Source organism: Canis lupus, chromosome 3, assembly GCF_048164855.1.
Source record: "Canis lupus baileyi chromosome 3, mCanLup2.hap1, whole genome shotgun sequence".
NCBI lineage: Eukaryota > Metazoa > Chordata > Mammalia > Carnivora > Canidae > Canis > Canis lupus.
The window spans coordinates 48000249-48019629 of NC_132840.1; the positions used below are offsets into that span (position 1 = coordinate 48000249).

General features: G+C 56.7%; 2 protein-coding genes across 7 annotated transcripts in view; one reads left to right on the plus strand and one right to left on the minus strand.

The window, feature by feature from the left end:
• The window catches only part of FAM83G (family with sequence similarity 83 member G), a 30593-nt gene extending 26422 nt beyond the window's left edge, over positions 1-4171 (minus strand). For all 4 annotated transcript variants that reach the window (XM_072820903.1, XM_072820902.1, XM_072820904.1 and 1 more), the window contains exons 1-2: positions 4099-4171; positions 2956-3637 (exon numbers count right to left, since the gene is read on the minus strand). In XM_072820903.1, the coding sequence (XP_072677004.1) occupies positions 2956-3477 (522 nt within the window). In that variant the 5' untranslated portion in view covers positions 3478-3637; positions 4099-4171. The remainder of the gene's footprint in view (positions 1-2955; positions 3638-4098) is intronic.
• Positions 1-19381, plus strand: part of SLC5A10 (solute carrier family 5 member 10) — a 72726-nt gene that overhangs the window by 52930 nt on the left and 415 nt on the right. For 2 of the 3 annotated variants that reach the window (XM_072820906.1, XM_072820907.1), the window contains exons 10-14: positions 12975-13082; positions 14999-15149; positions 18449-18617; positions 18795-19010; positions 19252-19309. In XM_072820906.1, coding sequence (XP_072677007.1) covers positions 12975-13082; positions 14999-15149; positions 18449-18617; positions 18795-19010; positions 19252-19309 — 702 coding nt within the window. The remainder of the gene's footprint in view (positions 1-12974; positions 13083-14998; positions 15150-18448; positions 18618-18794; positions 19011-19251; positions 19310-19381) is intronic. The other variant, XM_072820908.1, reaches the window with a different exon arrangement.

Consider the following 19381-nt stretch of genomic DNA (forward strand, 5'->3'; position numbering starts at 1 on the left):
GCCACTCCCCAGCGGCCCCAGCGGGCCGGGCTGAGTGTGTGCTGCGTCACTTCCCTGCCCCAGGGTCTGCCTGCCCTGCTGACAGGCCAGGCTGGGGAGGTGGCGGGCCGGGTCGCCCTGAGTCAGCACCAGCAGCCCCAGCCCAGGTGCCCTGCTGGGCAGGGGGTCAGCGTGGGGCCAGGTGGCAGGACAGTGGGCTCCCCATCTCAGGGCTGGGGAGGGGGTGGGTTCTCCCCACATTGCTGTTGCGGAGGGTGTGCAGATGAAGATGCGGGGGTGAAGGGAAAGAGGTGATTCATGGGGAGAGATAAGGCAGGGAGAGCTCCCGGTGGCGGTGGCGGCGGTGGTGGTGGCGGCGGGCGGGCCACGCAAAGCACCTCGTCAGCATCCGTCAGCATCCGTCAGCGGCACAGCCCAGTGCTGGAGCCTGGGAAGCAGCAGGAGCGGGCAGACGGGAGGGTTGCAGGTGGCACGGGTGAGCTGCCCCTCCCTGCCCTGCCTGTCACTGTGCTCTGTCGAGGCCAGGATGGGCAGGGGACCCATCCTGGAGTCTGAGAACAACACAGGCCTGTCCCCACCCTCCACCCAAAAACTAGCTAAGTGACAATGGCAGGGACTAACCAGTTGGGCCTCAGTTTCTACATCTGAAAAATGGGCAGATCCGACTACCTGAAATTATAAAGTGCCTCGCACTCAAAAACCGGGAGCTATAGTCATTACTGCCTGCCCACACACACGGCATGCTGGCCTCTGGTCCCTGGATGGATGGGACTGGGAAGCACAAAGGATGGAAAGCAGAGGCATGGCTCCCCATGGTGCTGTGGGGTGTGAACAAGTCCCTGTCCTCCCTGCGTCCGTGCTCTCATCTGGAAGACCCCAGACCCTCCTGCTTGGTCTGGGAGGCTCTCTGCTGTCGGAGAGCAGCGGAAAGTCTCAGCAGTGGAGCCCCATTCTCAGTGGGACCAGCCGACGGTGGTACCCCACAGACCATGGTTCAAACCCAAGATGGACATCCCCCTGGCCATGTTACCTTAGAGAGGTGATGCCAATAACCTGGTGGGGCTTTCATGGGGAGCAAATGAAGTTATGGGGGCCCGTGGGCCTGCGTGGGGTGGCTGGGTCTCAGCCCTGGCCATGGGCATGTGAGGAGAAGGCCCTGGTGCCCAGCCTGGCCCCAGGTGCTCCTTTCGGGCCCCATCACTGAGCCAGCCCATCAGTCTTCCTGTCTGGGGGAGATTAGACTCTGGCTGTTGTTCCCATACCAAGCACAGCCTAGTGTCTGCTTCCTTTCTACTCCCAGTGGGGAAGAGAGGTGTGGAGGAGAGGGAGCCCTGGCACAGCAGATCAAGCCCCACCCTGGGCCTCAGTTTCCCCATTTTTAAAAAGGGGGCCATGGGATCCCAACAGGCCCTTCCAGAGGACTGGGTTCCACAATCTCAAGTCAGGCACAAGGTCAGCAGCACCTGCCTACCCCAAGGCAGGTGTGGGGCAGGTTATTCAGCCCAAGAGCTCTGAAGGCCCCGTCCCCCTCCCCCTTTCCCTCCTCTTCCTGCAACTCTTCCTCACTCCTGTCACCTGATTCCATCTTCACAACAGCCAAAGACGTAGCTTCCATCCTCGCCACCTCCACTTTACACACCCGAAACCCGAAGCCTCAAAGCTGCCTGGGATCAGGCTGAGAGCCAGGCTCTGAGACGCAGGCTATCTGACTCCGCCAGCCCCCTTGGGGAACAGGGACTCTACCTTTCTAGAAACCTAACCCATGGCCACCTTGTCAGCTCCTGACCCAGTTCTGGTTTCTCTGAACCAAGAGCTTCCCCAGGCTCTATCAGCCCGGATCGTCCCCAAAGCCAGCGTTTTGGGCTTGTGCGATTTGCTGGCCCACTCTGGGCCTGGTGAAGGAAGGGTTAGACTCTGCTAGAAATAACTTCACCAGAACACACATTGCTAATTGCTCACCACCCTCTACTGAGCTCAGACCTAGCCTCGGAATCTTTCTCAACACAGCTCTCCTGGGCAGGCTTTATCAAACATTTCGGGATGTCCTTTGAAACCACGAAAAAGAAGGACAGCTCATGGCCCGGCTCTACAAGTGGTGAGCAGCCCTTCTCGGGATGTGTGTCAGTGTGTCAGCTGAGAATGACTTCCCACACCAGGGATACCACACGTCGAGGCAGGGATCGAGAAGAAGCAATGCTCCAGGTCCCTCCACTGGCAAAATTCAACCCCGGCGGACAACCCTCAGCTGACTTCGCTCTGTTTCCACCCAGGGACCATCCCCAGCCCCCACCTCCCAGCCTGGAAAGATCCTGCCATTGGAAAAGCTCACAGAGAGGCTGAGAGAGGGTGAGCAAGTCACTCTCAGTTGCCCAGCACAGCCAGGAAAAAGACACCTTTGAACTCGACCTCCAGGCCAGCCTCAGATGGACCCAAGCCACTTTTTTGCCTCTGTAACTCCTGCACCACTCCAGACTGTCTCCACCACCCGGGAAAGAGCAACAGCAAAGGTTCACGGTGTGTGTGGGAGCTTGCTACTTCTCAGGTGTGAATCAGAGCCATCTCAACGGACAGTGAGAGAAAAGCCCGAGATCCCTCCCTGCCCCACCCCATCATAGCACTTTCTTCTGAGGAACCTGCTTCCCAGGTCTGGGGAAATCAGAACTTGACACCCCCCCCCCCAATAATGTACAAAGGCCCTTTGAGATGAGGCAGCCCACCATCACCTGCCAGAAGACCTGGGCACCCTAACCCCATGCAGAGAAACTGAGGACCCCAAGAGAGCAAGGGGGGGAGGCAGCCAGGGAGGCAGCCAAGGGAACCACAGAGGACAGTGTTGGGGTTTCTGAATCGGTGCTGTGAGTGAGCAGACACCGCGGTGGCAGAGATGCTGGGGGCCCGCTCAGGCCCACTGGGCCAGCTCTCCGTCCGGGGACCCCCTCCCAGCAGCTGGCTCACCTTCTGGGCCTGGCTGATCATCTTCCGCACCACCTCCTTGATGTGAGCCTGCCCATCGATGGGGGGCTGCATGTAGACGCTGGCCCGGGTGACCCCACGGTAGGCAATGGTGTCGGGCCAGCCCAGGTCCAGCTGTGGGATGGATCGGTCGGACTTCTGGGGCCAGTACTCCAGAGAGGGCGGCGGCTCGGCCTGGGTGGCGTCCCCACCTGCCCTGCTGGCCTCCTCGCTGTCACCAACGCCATCGTCCTCAGGGCCCCGCGACCGGACGTCTCCCCTCAGGTCCTCGGAGCCTGGGTCGTACACCTCAATGGTCTCCAGGATGCGCTTGAGTTCCAGCTCCGATAGGAAATCCCGAATGTTCTCCCGCTTGAGCACCTCGTAGAAAGCCTCCCTGCCGCGGGCCACCAGGGCCTCCAGGGCCAGCCGCTGCTCCTCGCTGTAGAAGAACTCGGGCTTGGACTCACTGGAGCGCCAGTTGACGTGGCTGTCGTCCAGACACTGCACCTGGGAGAAGGCCATGTTGCCACTGCCCCGACGCCTGTGCCTGTGCCTGTGCCTGTGCCTGGGCCGGGTGGGGGGGCGGCAGGGCGCTCCGCAAGGTCAGGCTCCCGACTCCCCGACTCCGGCGCGGCGCTCGCTGGGCTCCAGCAGCGGCTCGGCAGCTCTGCCCATAGGGAGCCTGCGGGAGAGCCCAAGTGAACGCAGAGGTCAGGTCAGGGTGCAGGCGGGACCGGGGAGGGGCGACGGGGCGACAGGGCGGGGGTGGGGTGGCAGTGGGCGAGACGGCGGGGCGGGACCCACGCCTGGGCGCGGTGCGCCTCTATCAGTAGGGGCCGAGGGACCCACGTCCCAGAGGGGCTGTGGAGCTGCCTAAAAAGTCCCAGGCAACGTCTGGGAGGAACCAGGGCAGGCGGGGAACTTCCCAGAAGTTTCCAAGAGGGGGAGGCCGGGACAACACGGGTGGCCTTTGGCCCGGCTCGGCGGCGCCCCGCATTCCGACGGCTTCGCGGAAGGGAGCGGGGTCTTAACATCTGCGGGGGCCACGACCGCAACCCGGGGGGCCTGCCGGGAGGAGGGAGGCTCGGGGCGGCGCCGCCCTGGGGGCCCGGGGTCCGGGGCCGCGGGCCGGGACTCGCTTACCGGGCGGGCGCGGGGCAGAGCCGGCAAGGAGGGGCGCGCGCGGGCGGAGCGGGGCGCACCGGCGGCGGCCCGGTGACTAATGCGCCCCGCCCACCCGCCGCCGCCGCCGCCGCCACCTGCGGTCACGTGCCGCCCCGGGGGCGGGGCCGGAAGCTGATTCACCGCCCCCCCCCCCCCCCCGACCCGAGGGACCCCGGCGGCCGGGGCGGTCGTGCGCCCCGTTTACCCCCCGCTGCCTCCCACCCCGGGCGGCCGGATTCCGGGAAGCTCAGGGGCCGAGACCGAGAGCTCCTGGAACTCCGCAGCCTGGAGAGGGACAGCGTTCTTCCTGGGAACACAGCGTCAACAACCTTTGCACTGCCCCTGGGGCCTGTTGGTAACCCAGGTCCCGCCCTCCCCGTGTCCAGCTTCCCAGGTGGGACGGCAAGTCTGCGCAGCCAGCCAGCTGTGCGGTTGTGGGAGGAGAGTTAGGGTACTAGACTGGGAGGCCCCAAGGCAAGAGTAGGGCACCAACGGCGCAACCAAACTCCGGAAGGAGCCTTGTACAGAGCCTGGTGTGCAGAGAGCAGATGGATACCCAGCCCTTAGTCCCTAGCGCTTCTCCCTGCTGGGAGGGGTACCCCCCCAGGACTGGTCCGGTGTGATGAGCAGCGCCCACCTGGACCCTGGGATGAAAAGAGCCTTCAGAGAGCACTGGAGTCAGGCTGGCGTCAGGCCCCACCTGGTTGGGAGGTCCGGGAGTGCCAACTAAATCTAAAAGCAGGTTGCTAGGGCAGGGACAACAAAGCGCATTAAACCTGACCCGATAAACAGCCCCTACCCCATTGTGTGCCACAGCTAGCTGGCCAGGTACTTGGCCCAGCCCTCCCCCTCTTCCCCCACCATTTGCCCTGGATCTGGACAGGGCCGCTGCAGCTTGGGTGGCAGTTGGAGCCCTGAGGACACTGCTCTGTGTTGCTGAAGGTTGGCTGGTGACATCTCTAGACCTGGGCCCAGAATGCACCACTATCTATCCACCGGCCCTGAGCAGCGTCTGTGATCTCCATCACTGACCCCTCAAGTCCTTTTTTTTTTCTTTTTTTCTTTTTCCTTTTTTTTTTTTTTAAATTTTTATTTATTTATGATAGTCATACAGAGAGAGAGAGAGAGAGGCAGAGACACAGGCAGAGGGAGAAGCAGGCTCCATGCACCGGGAGTCCAACATGGGACTTGATCCCAGGTCTCCAGGATCGCACCCTGGGCCAAAGGCAGGCGCTAAACCGCTGCACCACCCAGGGATCCCCTCAAGCCTCACATCCAATACTCCCTGCCCTGCGGCCCCCCACTGCAGCCCCAGCACACTATGTCTGGACATAGTGACCCCAGAAGTCAGGCCCCTGCCCAAGCGTCTCTGGACCTCAGCTTCTCCTTTTGCTCTTATGACTGCACAGAGGTCCAGGGGATCATGATGGGAATCTTGGCTTTCCCGGCTGAGAGGCATACAGCCTTTCATTCAACCTTACAGTTCCCTGCCCATGTTTACAGATGCACAGGAAGTTGTTAACAACAACAACAACAACAACAGCAAAACACCAACAGAGGCAACAGGCAGCCTTTACCCAGTTTCTCCCAGCAGTATCATCTTGTAGAACTGTAGTCCAATAATACTATAGCCAGAAAATTGATGTCAGTGTGATCTAGGACTTTTTCAGATTTCACCAGCTTACCTGCATTCATTGTGTGTGTGTGGATGCAACCTTACCGCACATGTAGATTTGTGTGGCCACCACTGCAACTGGGATGCAGAACTATTCCACCATCACTGAGACCTCCCTCTCTACGGCCATTCCCACATCTCCATCCCTAACCCCTGGCAACCACTATATCTGTTCTCTATCTCTACAATTTTTTTTTATTTCAACACCGTTACATAAATGGAAGATACAGTATATAACCTTTGGGGATTAGCTTTTTCTGGCAAGTCATCCAGGCTGTTGTGTGTATCTTGTAGCTTGTTCATTTCTGTTGCTGGCTAATATTCATGGCATGGATGGATCAGAGTTTGTTCAACCATTTCTCCTGTTCAAGGACAATGGGTTGTTTCCAGTTTGGGGGCTATTATGAATTAAGCTGCTATGAACATTCATATACATATTCATTTGTATATATATTGTATCATGTATATTTTACATACCTGTAACATACGAGTGATCCAATTTCTCCACATCCTTGCCAACATTTTATGTTGTCACAGTTTTTTTTTATTTTAGTTTATTTTTTTATTTTAGTTGATAAGGATGTGATAATAGTATCTTACTATGCTGTTAATTTTCATCTTCTTGATGACTAATGATATAGAACATATTCTCATGTGCTTATTTGCCAGCTGTCTGTCCTCTTCAGTGAAATGCCTGTTCATGTGTTTTGCCCATTTTCAAAGTGCATTGTTTGGTGTTTACTGTTAAGTGTTGAGAGCTCTTTATATATTCTTTTTCTTTTAAGAGAGATAGAGAGTGAGTGAGAGTGTGAGCAGGATGAGGGGGAGGAGCAGAGGGAGAGAGATAATCTCAGGCAGGCTTCACACCCAGCACAGAGCCCAACATGGGGCTCTATCCCATGACCCCAAAACCATGGCTTGAACCAAAACCAAGAGTCAGATGCCTAACCAACTGAACCACCCAGGGCATTCCTGCTCTTTATATATTCTAAAAACAAGGTCTTTGTTAGGTCTATGATCTGCACATATTTTCTGCTGGTCTGTAACTTTTTCTTTTTGTTTTTAAAGTGTAGAACACTATTATTAACTATAATCACTATGCTGTATATTGAATCTCCAGAATTTATTCATCTTATAATTGGAAGTTTGTACCTTTTGACTAATATTGCCCCTTTCCCCCTACCCCACAGTCTCATCCTTCTATTCTCTTTTTCTATAAGTTTGGGGGGTTTTTTGGATTCCACTTATGAGATCAAACAATATTTGTCTTTCTTTGTCTGACTTAGCTCTCTTAGCATAATGCCCTCAAGGACCAGCAATATTGTCACAAATGGTAGGATTCTCTTCTTTCTCAGGGCTGAATAATATTTCTCTGTGTGTGTGTGTGTGTGTGTGTGTGTGTGTATGCCATATCTTTATCTATCCATCTGCTGATGGACCCTTTAGGTTGTTTCCACATCTTGGCTATTGTGACTAATGCTTCAATGAACACGGAGTACAGATATCTCTTCAAGTTAGTGATTTCATTTCCTTAAGGTATATACCCAGATGTAGCATTGCTGGGTCATATGGTAATTCTATTTTTACTTTGAGAAACCTCCATACTGTTTTTCATAGTAGCTGCACTGATATATGTTCCTATCAGTATCACACCCACACATACAAAAGGGTTCTCTTTTCTCTACATCCTTGCCAACACATGTGATCTCTTGTCTTTTTTATGATAGCCATTCTAACAGGTGTGAGGTGCTATTTCATTGTGGTTTTGGTTTGCATAGCCCCAGTGACTAGTAATGTTGAGCACCTTTTCATGTACACGTTGGTCATTTTTATGTCTCCTTCAGAGAAATGTATATTCAGATCTTCTGCCCACTTTTTAATTGGATTTTATTTGGGGGGGGGGTTGCTATTGAGTTGTATGAGCTCTTTATATATTTTGGCTATTAACCCCTTATCAGATATACAGTTGCAAATATTTCTTCCCAATCCATAAGTTACCTTTTGCTTTTGCTGATGGTTTCCTTTGCTCTGTGGAAGCTTTTTAATCTGTTGTAATCTCATTTGTGGGTTTTTTTTTTTCTTTTCCTTTTGGTGTCAAATAAAAAAAAATTCATCACCATGATAATGTCAAGGAGCTTACCCTTCATGTTTTCTTCTAGGAGTTTTACATTGAAATCCTTAATCCATTTTGAGTTGGTGTTTATGTATGGTTTGAGATAGTGGCCCAGTTTCATTGTTTTGCCTGCAGCTGTCCTGTTTTCCCAACATCATTTATTGAAGAGACTGTCCTTTCCCCATTGTATATTATTGACTCTTGTCATTAGTTAATTGACTATACATGTGTGGGTTTATTTGTGTGGTCTCTATTGTGTTGAATTGATTTCTATGTCTGTTTTTGTGCTAATACTGTATTGTTTTGATTACTATAGCTTTGTAATATAGTTTGAAATTAGGGACATGTTGTCTTCAGTTTTTCTCTTCTTTCTTAAGATTGCTTTGGCTGTTTGGGGTGTCTTTTGTGGTTCTATACAAATTTTTAGGATTGTTTTTTCTATTTGTGTGTAAAAGGCTATTGGAATTTTGATAGGGACTGCATTGAATCTGCAGATGGCTTTCAGTGGTATGGACATTTTAATAACATGAATTCTTCGAATCCATGAACATGGTATATCTTTCCATTTATTTGTGTCATCTGCAATTTCTTTCATCAGTGTCTTATAATTTTCATTGTATAGGTCTTTCCCCTCTTTGGTTAAATTTATTTATAGGTATTTTATTATTTTTGATGCCATCACGAACGGGATTATATTCTTAATTACTCTTTCTGATGGTTCATTGTTAGTGTGTAGAAACATAACCAATCTTTGTGTATTGGCTGTGTATCCTACAACTTGACTGATTTTGTTCTGTAGCTTTTCTTTTCATTCTTTTCACAGGTGTCCTACACTAAACTTTTAATTTTGATGAGATCTACTTTATCCATTTTTTTCTTTTATGGACACTGCTTTTGATGTTAAGTCTAAGAACTCTTTCCCTAGCCCTAGGTCCTGAAGATTTTCTCCTACTTTTTAGATTTTCCCCCCAGGGATCCCTGGGTGGCACAGCGGTTTAGCGCCTGCCTTTGGCCCAGGGCGCGATCCTGGAGACCTGGGATCGAATCCCACGTCAGGCTCCCAGGTGCATGGAGCCTGCTTCTCCCTCTGCCTATGTCTCTGCCTCTCTCTCTCTCTCTCTCTGTGTGTGTGACTATCATAAATAAATAAAAATTAAAAAAAAAACAACAGTAGATTTTCCCCCCAAAAGTGTGATAGTTTTTACATCTTACATTTAAATCTGTGATATATTTTGAATGAATTTTTGCATCAGGTATGACATTGAGGTTGCAGTTGAGTTTTGGCCTCTGGATATCCTTTGAAGGACTTTAGAGGGGGAAGAAACAGCCTCAGAGACCTTAACTAATCACCCAGGATCACACAGTAGGGCATTGGGATAGTTGGACTTAAACCTCCTCCTCCTTACTGCAACATCCACATCTGGACTGACTCCCAGGGATGGGCCACGCCTGGTTAGGGAGTAGGGAGGAACTTGATTAGCCCTCATGGTGTTATGTGCATTGGCCTCCATGAGAAAAGGTAATTCATGGGACGCCTGGGTGGCTCAGTGGTTGAGTGTCTGCCTTCAGATCAGATCATGATCCCAGGGTCCTGGGATGAGTCCCACATCAGACTCCCCATGGGAAGCCTGCTTCTCCCTCTGCCTATGTCTCTGCCTCTTTCTCTGTGTCTCTCATGAATACATTTTTTAAAGAAAAAGGGTAATTCAGTCCATCAGCAAACACTGGCAGAGGCTGTCACAGGTCACAGAGTTATTGGTGCCATGAGGACATTGCCCAAAGCCTGCACAGATATCCACAAGCTGACAGTATGAATGCATATGAATTCCCTGAATTTGTGAAGGAGGGAAGGGTATTCCAGAGAGAGGGAATAGCAAACACAGAGGCTCAGAGGTGTGGCTAAAAGTGGCTAAGTGGGTAGAAAGCCATGAATGGCACAATAGAGGCTTGTGCTCCCTCCTGCAGGAGATGGAGAACCACAGAAGTGTGTGAGCAGGAAGGATCATGTGCAGACTGGTGGTTTTAGAAGTTCCCTCTGCAGCTTGCATGAGGGATGGACTAGTGGGGGCAAGGCACTGCAGTAAGGAGGTGGTGCAGTTCACCCGGTCACCAAGGCCCAGCTGCTGGACTTGGTATTGGCCACAGGGAGGGAGGATGTGGGGGATAAAGTGAGGGGCAGCTCCCAGGCTTCTGGTGTGGCCCCTGGCTGGATGGAGGTGCCAAGGCAAAAGTAGAGCCCAGTTGGGAAGCTCTCAGGCCCACAGAAGCTGGTTCCTTGACAAACTCAGAAGCTGCTGCCGCTGTCATAAAGAAGAGGTGGTTCTTTCACTGTTCAGCACAAACTCGCACCAGCGAGCCAGTGGTGCCAGAGGCGGAGGCCCATGACCAGAGTTTGGAATGGGCTGAATAAACTCGGCCAGAATCTCCTGACTCGGGCTTTCTGAGCCATTATGTGGCTGTGACTCCTCACCTGTCTCTCCCAGGAGGGCTGGGTCCCAGCCCCAGAGCCGGCTGGTCCAGGCCCAGAACCTATCAGGGTGCCCATCACCTGCCCTCTGTATGCTGGACCCTCAGTGCCCCCCTCAAGTCCTGCCATGGGGCTGGGGCTATGGCCTGGGTCCAACTGTGGGTCCCAGACAAGTTCCACCATTTTGTGGTCTCGAGTTCTCATCTGCACACCTACTGGGCTATGGGTGGTAGAACAGGGCAGCTGGATCAAGCAGTGCCTGAACTTCTTCATGGCTCTTTCTCGCATCCTATCTCCTCCTTCTCCTCCTCCACTCCTGTGTCTTGCCTCCTTCCTCCCAACCATTCACACCATTACTCACTCATTCATTCACAAATGTTCACAAGATCTCTCTTCTGGGCCCAGCCCTGAACTGAGTGATACCTGGGACCTGGAGATGATTCAAACCCAGTGTCAGCCCTTGGGGAGCTCCCAGTCTGGTAGAGGAGGTAAAATATGCATACAAACAACTGTGATTCAATCCTTGGCCATAGGAGCCTTTGACAGGAAGCTGCTTTGCCTGCTTGGGGGGGGGGGGCGGGGGACAGTGCAGGGGGAGCCTGAGAAAGCCTCAGAGGACAAGCCCTTTGTGATGGGCCAGGAAGCAGGAGGTAAATAAGGGTGGACGGAGTCCTGGGAGGAGGGGACCTGGTCTGTAAAGGCCTAGAGGCGGCAAAGTGCTGGGTGTATCCGACAAAACACAAGCAGGTCGGGGTGGCTGATGGACGCGTGCTGGATGGGAGGACCTGAGACCAGTTGTCAAGGACCTGAAAGGCCACAGAAAGGATTTTTTCCTAGGAAGGCATGGGCTCCAGGAGTGCAGGGGGAGGGGGGCTCCTGAGAAGTAAGGGATGTGAGCTGAGGAGGTGTAATTTTGCAAGGATGGGAGAATGGAAGGGAGGCGGGGAGGAGCTGGTGCCCGGGAGCAGGGCAGGGAGCCAAGCGAAGCAGGCAGGGCTGTCGGTAGAGGAGCCATGGGGCTGGGGGTTGTGGGGGAGAAAGGACAGGGAGCTATTACCAGGCCAAGGTGGGGGACACCGACAAGTGTCATTGGACACCCTGAGTGGGAGGTGCCAGGGGACAACAGGCAGCCGATGTCCTGGGTGCCTGGAGCTCAAGACAGGGGCTGCACTAGAGACACGGATGCCAGGACATTGAGCTGGAGTGAAGCTGCCCCAGCCCTGCTAGCCTAGAGGAAGGGAATCTGAGAACAACTGCACTGGGTTGGGCATCTGTGGAGGGACTTCTCAGAAGGGGCATTTGGAGGGGACAGTACTTAACTCAGAAGTGCCTGATCTGCGAGGGGAGCCCCGTGGGCAGCTGATTCCCACTGCCATATGGAAATGTAAGCCCCCAAACGCCTCCAGTGCCCCCGGAGTGCTGGTGGGGCAGCTTCTGTTTCTGAACTTCCCTCACCGTCACAGTCTTCTTGATCCTTCTACAATCTATGGGCCCCTGCTGAAAATCCCAAGGGACAGGGGCCGCAAGGCATTCAGAGAGAATTTTGTGGAGGAGCACCCGCATATGGGGTTGACTGCCGTTCCCCACACTGTGCTGGGGAACCTTGCTGCCGCCGAGGAGCAGGGTCCCACAGGAGCCGCACCAGCTCTGGGAGTGAGGCCCGAGCTTCCTGCCCCCAAACAGGGGTCGGCTGGGGCAGCTTGCTAGGGAGGCCCAATGTAGGGTTCAGTCCAGGACGCTTGTTAATCTGCATTCACTCAATAGGTGAGCATGTGCGCTGCTCCTGCGGCTGGGGAGGTGGCCCCATTGGGACTGGCCCCCTTCTTACCGGCTCAGCACCCACCACTCACTGGGAAGAGCAAGAAACAAACTAGCAGGCCCCAGGGGTCCTGAGTAAAGAGATGAGGATCAGGCCCAGAGTCAGTGCTGAGCCAGTCCTCCTGGGAAGGCCTGGGCAGAGGGGCTGCTGGGGAAGGCCCAGGTGACAGGGAGGCCTCCTGTGGCTGGAGCAAGGTGAGGGGCGGGGGCAAAGAAGGGGACAAGCCAGGAGGAGTTGGCATCTCCATGACTGGAAGGACTTGTTGACAGTGGAACTATTGGGCAGTACAATTGGTCCAGCATCTTCCAGAAGCTGCTGGAGACTCCAGGTGGGAGGTCAGGGAAACAGGCCTGGCCTAAAGCTCTGACCCAGGGATGGGGGAAGGTGCCCCCACTAGCCTGCATTTGCCCCTCTGGGAAGGGCTAGGGGCAGGAGGAGGGTGAGGGAGACCAGTGCCCAGGTGGCTTCTAACAGTGACTGCTCATGCATGGGCAGTGCCACACTGCAAGTGACCCTCCTGGCCTGGCCTGGGACCACAAAAAGGCATTATAATGGAAGACAACGGGCAGGAAGAGTCAAGGCTTTAGGGCCCAGAAAGTTCTCAGAGGCCAGCCCCCTCCTTGTGACCCAGGCTGGGAAACAGACCAAGGACCAAGTAGATCCTGGTAAGAGGCGGTGACAGAGCTGGGCCGGGTCGGGGTTCTGCCGACCCCAGGTGTTCACACCTGCCGGAAGGGTGGGGTGGGGCAGCTGGGACATACTGGGCATCCCTCTCACGCAGATGACGTGGGCTGTGTGGTGCCGTCTGAGTGCCTACGGGCCTGTGGGGCTGAGATTGGCTGCTCCAACATCGCCTACCCCAAGCTGGTCATGGAACTGATGCCCATAGGTGAGACTCTGGGTGGGGTGCGGGCAGGCTGTGCAGTGGGGCCTCGGGTGGGACCAGTGAGGGTGAGGGGCACTGGGGGCTGTGGAGGCCACTCTGGATCCAGCGTGACACCCAAGTGGGACGTTCCACTCGTAGGGGAAGAGAGGAACATAATAATGCTAGAAAACACTCACATGTCACCCCTTAAGGACCAGGCACGATTCCAAGGACTTTACATATAATAAACTTCCATCTTCTTCCAAGAACCCTTAGAACTGCTATTATCATCCCCATTTTAAACATGGGGAAACTGAGACCCAGAGAGGTTGAAGAGACCTGCCCAAGGTCATGTGGCGAAAGTGCCTTCGCCAGGGCTGCAGAGTGGCTGAGACACAAACCCCAGTCTGTCTGGCCCCAAGCCCACTGCCGGGATCAGGATCTCAAGCCCCCCGAAGCCCACACCTCCTGCCTTCCCACAACTGGTAGCACTAGGGGGGCAGGTTTTAGCTTTTCTCACATTTCTTGTCCCATCAAAGCAAGAAGAGAAGAGAGCCCTTCTGAGATCCTCTGCAGCCCGATTTCACCTCCAGATTCTCAGACCCTGAGTGTCTCCCACCCCCTCTGTGGCCTCCCTTCTAGAAGCTTCCAGGTCCTGCCAGCTTTCCCTCTGTCCTGGGGTGCAGAGGCCCAGGGGATGTGAGTTCACAGACCTGGGATCAAATCTCAGCTCTGCCACTCGCTGACTGAGATATTTGGGGTGGGTCACTTCCCTGCTTGGAGCTGCAGTGTCCTCATTTGTAAATTCGAGATAATGACGCCTACCCACCCCTTGGCGTGTTGTTGCTGGGATTAAGTATAATAATGCTGGGACACGGCTGGGCGCAAGACTTGGCCTCCCTGTGGGTTCCCACCTCTGGGAACCTTCCTTCCTCTTCTGTTCTGGGGGACGGGGTGAGGGGACACTCACTAGGCCCCCGAATGCTGACACCCAGCCACTGTTGGGCTGTAACCTCTCTCTAGACCTTGAGCTCCTTGTCTGAAAATGGGTGGAGAATAAGCTCCAAGTTAATCCACTTCCCTGAGCAAGAGAAACAGGATGGAGAAAGGCTTTGGGGAAAACCATGATCTAACTCACTTTTCTTTGGGGCCCAGCCCAGTCAGCATGATAAGTAAACAGAGAGGGCCATGGGATGCCTGGTAGTCACACGGCAGGTCGGACACAGAACCAAGGCCAGGCAAAAAATAGCACCAAGGAGGCGGAGCACTCGGGAGGGTGGGGGACCCTCGTCGGGTTTATCCCAGGGCAGGGGCTGGAGGAGAGACTCTCTCTGTCTCCCCGGGAGAACGGCATCTCCTTTTCCACAGAGCCAACAAGAAAGGGGACCCCTGTGCCTGCTGGGGCCTGCCGCATGCAGGAAGTTGCAGGAGACCCCCCGACACGGGGCCACCGTGCCTTGCCGGGCCATGACTTCCGAGCAGAGGGTCGCCCCGGGCCTTCCCACCCCACCCCACCCCACCCCACCCGAGTTTTGCCTCTGGCCTCTGTGAGTCCCTGGGCACCTCTCCTCCCGCTAGGAGCCTCCACTTCCTCATCTGTCAAACGGGTTAATAATGCTTCCGTCAAATCAAGTCCCGGGTGTGAAAGTGCTTTGTCACCTGCGAGGCTCATAACTGCACCCAGGACAGCAGAAGCCGTCACGGTGGTGCGGACAGGGTGAGGCGGGGCCAGCAGACCGCGGGCTCCCGCGGCAAATCCCGAAGCCCCCCACCCCCACCCCTGCGTTTGCCCTCGGCCTCCAGCCGCTCTTGGGGGAGCACCTCCAGCCTCCTTCCTCCCGGGGCTCTGCTCCCAGGGACTTGTGGTGGCCGATGCCCGCCGCGGGGCCTGGGGCGGGGGGCTCCCGAGCAGGGTCACAGCGGCCTGTCCCCGACCCCAGGTCTGCGGGGGCTGATGATCGCAGTGATGATGGCCGCGCTCATGTCATCGCTGACCTCCATCTTCAACAGCAGCAGCACGCTCTTCACCATGGACATCTGGAGGCGGCTGAGGCCCCGCGCCGGCGAGCGGGAGCTGCTGCTGGTGGGCCGGTAAGGTGGGGGGCGGGCGGAGGCCCCTGAGGTCCCACCAGAGGGGCTTCGAGGGGTAAGAAGGAGTTTGCGGGCTGGAGGAAGGGCCGCCCCCGTCCCACGTGGCTCGGGCCACCCCTCAGGTCACGGCCCTCACCTTACTCTGAGCTGCGTCTCTGAAGGACTCCCTGCCGGTCCAGGGCCCCTTCCGCAACCGTCCCAGAGACCTCTGTCTTCCCCTCCTGATGCTTTCGGGCTGCCCCAAGGAGGGCCCCAAGCCAGCTCTCCGGGGGGTCCCGCTCAGGCCACGGAGCTGCTGCCATTTCCTCGCAGCATTGTTAATGAGTCACCCCTTGATCTCTGTCGACTCTGCCCAACTGTCCCCTCCTCCGTGTAGCCCTCCTGGATAACCCCGACCAAGGAATGAGCCTCTGTCCCCTCTCAGCCTCCCACAGGGGATCATGGTCAGACTCCTCCCACAGTGCGGACTCCTCCTCGATGCCCCTCCCCCCACTCCAGGATGGGCAGGGTTGTGTGTGGCCCAGCCCTCCATCCCTGGACTCGGAGAGTACCAGGGAGGGAGTCTTTGGGGGTGCATGGGCCTGTGTCCCTCCGAGCCATGCGGCCCCCCACTCCGCTGGCCGAGGGGCCCAGCCTCCGGGGCCTGGCTTGACCCCCAGCTCCCCTCAGGCTCCCGGCCCCTGGCACCCATCCTCAGGGCGGGGTCCCCCCCCAGGAGCTCCAGGCAGTTGTCTCCGTGATGCAAAACAGCTGAGCTCCTGTCAGAAGGGCCCTGTTGGGACACGCCACTCAGCAGGCGAGTGTGAGCTCATCTGCAGGCTCACAGCCTCCTCCAAAACAACGAGCCTCTCCCTCCTGCCTGGCAGGATGCTTCTGTGTCAGCAGGTCCTGGCCCCTTGACCTCCTCTCCCCGCCACGTGGTCCCCCCCCCACCCCTGGTGGCTGTGTGGCCCTGGAAGCCCCTGCCCTTGTCGGACAGACTCCTCTGAAGCCCTTCCTTCCCTGGCCTCTGCATCAGCTCGCCCCGGCTACGGCACCCTGACCCTCTTCTCACCTCTCCTGCCAAGTCCAGCCCCACCCAACCCGGGCCCCGCAGCCCGCTTGTGGGCACCCGGCTGTGTGACGCGGGCGGGTTGCTCACCCTCTTTGGGTCCCAGTTTTCTCCGCTGCCAGTTTGGTGAAGTGGAAAGGATCCTACACTAGGTGTTGGGCCAGGACCACCCCCACCCCCACCCCCTACAACACCTCCAGCCTCCACTGCATTTCCTGGAATGTATGGGGTCCTGGGTCTCTGGAGCCCTGATCCAAGGGGATATGGGACTTACAGAGAGAGCATGTCCAGAAGCCTTGGGGAGGAGGCCGTCCTGGGGCAGCGACAGGCAGGGGCATGCCAGCGACCCTGACAGCCTCGGTCAGGTGAGGGTGGGGCCAGAGGAGCCATCGCAGGTCTGGGGGAAGTGACAGTCCCACGTCTGGGGCCCTGGGCTTTGCTAGCACCAGGCCCCTCTGCCTGGTCCTTCTGCTCCTTCATTTCCCTCCCCTGCTACCCTCTTCTGTCTACATCCTACCTTCTGTCTACTATTCAGTCCACAAACAGTGCCCGATGCCTCCGTGGCATCCTGCATCGAGCGGAACAATATAGGGGACCCAGAGAGATCTCCAAGCCCCTACCTTGAGCCCTGCAGGGGGTCCCCTGCCACTACAGCTGCAGCCCAAGGATGACAGTCAGTCTTCCTGAAGGCAGCATGTGTGCACGGGGAGGGATGGTGGGGCTGGAAGGCTTCCTGGAGGAGGAGGGCCTTGAGCTGAGCCTTGGCGGGGTGGGGGTGGGGGGGTTGGCGAGGGGAGGAGTTGGAGAGGATTTTCTAGACAGAAGGAACAGCCTGTGGGTTTGTGGTATCCCCGGAAGGGAAAGCCCTGGAGACCGGCGGGAGGCCAGGGCCAAAGTCTGGGCTGCTCAGGAGAGGCCAGGCCCTGTGCAGAGATGCTGAGTCCAGTGTTGGACGCAGAAGGCTGTGTGGGGAGGGCAGGGTGCGGGTGTTAATGGAGCCCGCCTATGCCTTTGAAGAGGGCAGCGCCCGCCCACCCGCCTGCCAGGCTAAGGGTTAATTAGCCTTAATCAAGGTGGCACCTCCTCCCTCCACCCTCTCCCTTGGGCCTGGAAGGGAAGAAAGGGAGGCGGGCAGGCGGGCAGACAGGAAGGGCCCGCCCCAGCTGCACACATGCTGGCCTGTCCAGGGTCTCAGGCCTCCCCTGCCACCCACTTTGGTGGAGAAGGGTGTCCAATTGACACAGGGGAGAGGGGCACTGAGCTAAGAAGGAGCAGATGGGACACCTTGCCCCTCCTCTGTCTCCTTAGCTGGGCCCCACACTCTTCAAGGCCCTCCTCTGCCTAGACGCCCTCCTGGATTAATGCCTCCTCTGGGGCCCCTGAGCGCAGCCCTTTGCACAGGATAACAGGCTCATCTGCTTTCTTTACTCCGCTCTCAGAGCTGGGAAGGGACTCATCACTGAGTCTGGGTTCAGCACAGTGCTCTGCACTCAGGAGGGGTCCCGAGGGGCTCTTGCTCACTACGTGAAGCATGTCCCTGTGGTGGAGGATGCACACCGAGGGGGAAGGCAGGCAGGAGCCAAAAGGAGTCCACACGGGGTAGGCAGGCACAGGGGCTCGTTCTGGTCAGACATCTCAGGCTTCAGAGCTGAGGAGGCCACGTCCCAACCCAAACCCAGACTGCCCAACCCCAAACCCTGCATTCTGAGGACAGAGGCCACCCCGTGAGGGTGCAGGTCAGCAGCCTGGGGGCTACAGGTGTGAGGAGTGTGCCAGCCAGAGGCCACAGCTCCTGCCAAGCCCCACCAGTGTGAGAGAAACACCAAGGGGTCAGTCTGGCTGGACTAAGGGCAGTGGGCCATTCACAAAGCCACCAAGTATTTATTGAGCACCTACTCTGTGTTGGGGACCGCAGTGGTGGGCTGAAGACGTGAGGCTCCTGCTCTCCTCGGGTGTCCAGCCCAGACAGGGAGACAGACAGTAAGGAAGTAAACAGGTGGGACGAGTACTTGAGGATCAAGGGGAGAGCCTGGGGTGGGGGGCCTGGGGGTCTCCCCAGGGATACGAAGGAGCACCCAGGCTGAGTCGGGGGCTGTACCTGCAGGTGGCAGGAAGCCACAGAAGGGTTTGGGGCAGGGCCAGGCTGGCCACATCCCCAGAAGCCAGGGAGGCGGCTTGAAGTCTGCAGGAGATGGTAGAGAAGTGAGGAAGGGTCCCAGGGGACGAGCACACCCCCTGCCTCCCGCAGGCTGGTCATCGTGGTGCTCATCGGTGTGAGCGTGGCCTGGATCCCCGTCCTGCAGGGCTCCAACAGTGGGCAACTCTTCATCTACATGCAGTCAGTCACCAGCTCCCTGGCACCCCCCGTGACCGCAGTCTTCGTTCTGGGAATCTTCTGGCGGCGTGCCAACGAGCAGGTGGGTGGGTGACGGGGAGAGCTGGGGCAGCCAAGACATGGGGGCCGGACGGGGTCCTCTTCCTGCAGATGAGCTGCGTCTGGCCCATGCCTTCCCCTGCTGCCTATGTGCTGGTTGGGATTGGGGGGGACTTGGCCTCCCCCTCACGACCCACTGGCCCTGCCTCCTCTTCCCCAGGGGGCCTTCTGGGGCCTCATGGTGGGGCTGGCACTGGGCGCCACCAGGCTGGTCCTGGAATTCCTGCACCCTGCCCCACCGTGCGGTGACCCGGACACGCGGCCAGCCATCCTGGGCAGTATCCACTACCTGCACTTCGCTGTTGCCCTCTTTGTGCTCAGTGGAGCTGTGGTGGTGGCCGGGAGCCTGATGACACCCCCCCCACAGGGAATCCAGGTGAGCCTGCCCTGGGCCCTGACCCTGACCCCGCGTGTCCTATCCCTGACTCTGATCCCTGACCTTTAACACACTTGGACTCAGGTCCCATTCTCTCCCTGACCCTCTGTGACTTGAGAACTTTCTAGCTCTTGACCTCCGTCCCTTCTTGACCTCTGCTGCTCACTTCCCATCCCTGACCCCCAGCCCCACCTGGGCCCACCCTATCCTGCCTCACCCCCCTCCCGATCATCCTCTGCAGATTGAGAACCTCACCTGGTGGACCTTGGCTCAGGATGTGCTGGTGGGAGCGAAAGCAGGTATGCAGCTGACCCGAGGCCCTGATGCTCACTCCCACCTGGGGGAGTGCGGGAGTGGAAACAGGAGGGCGG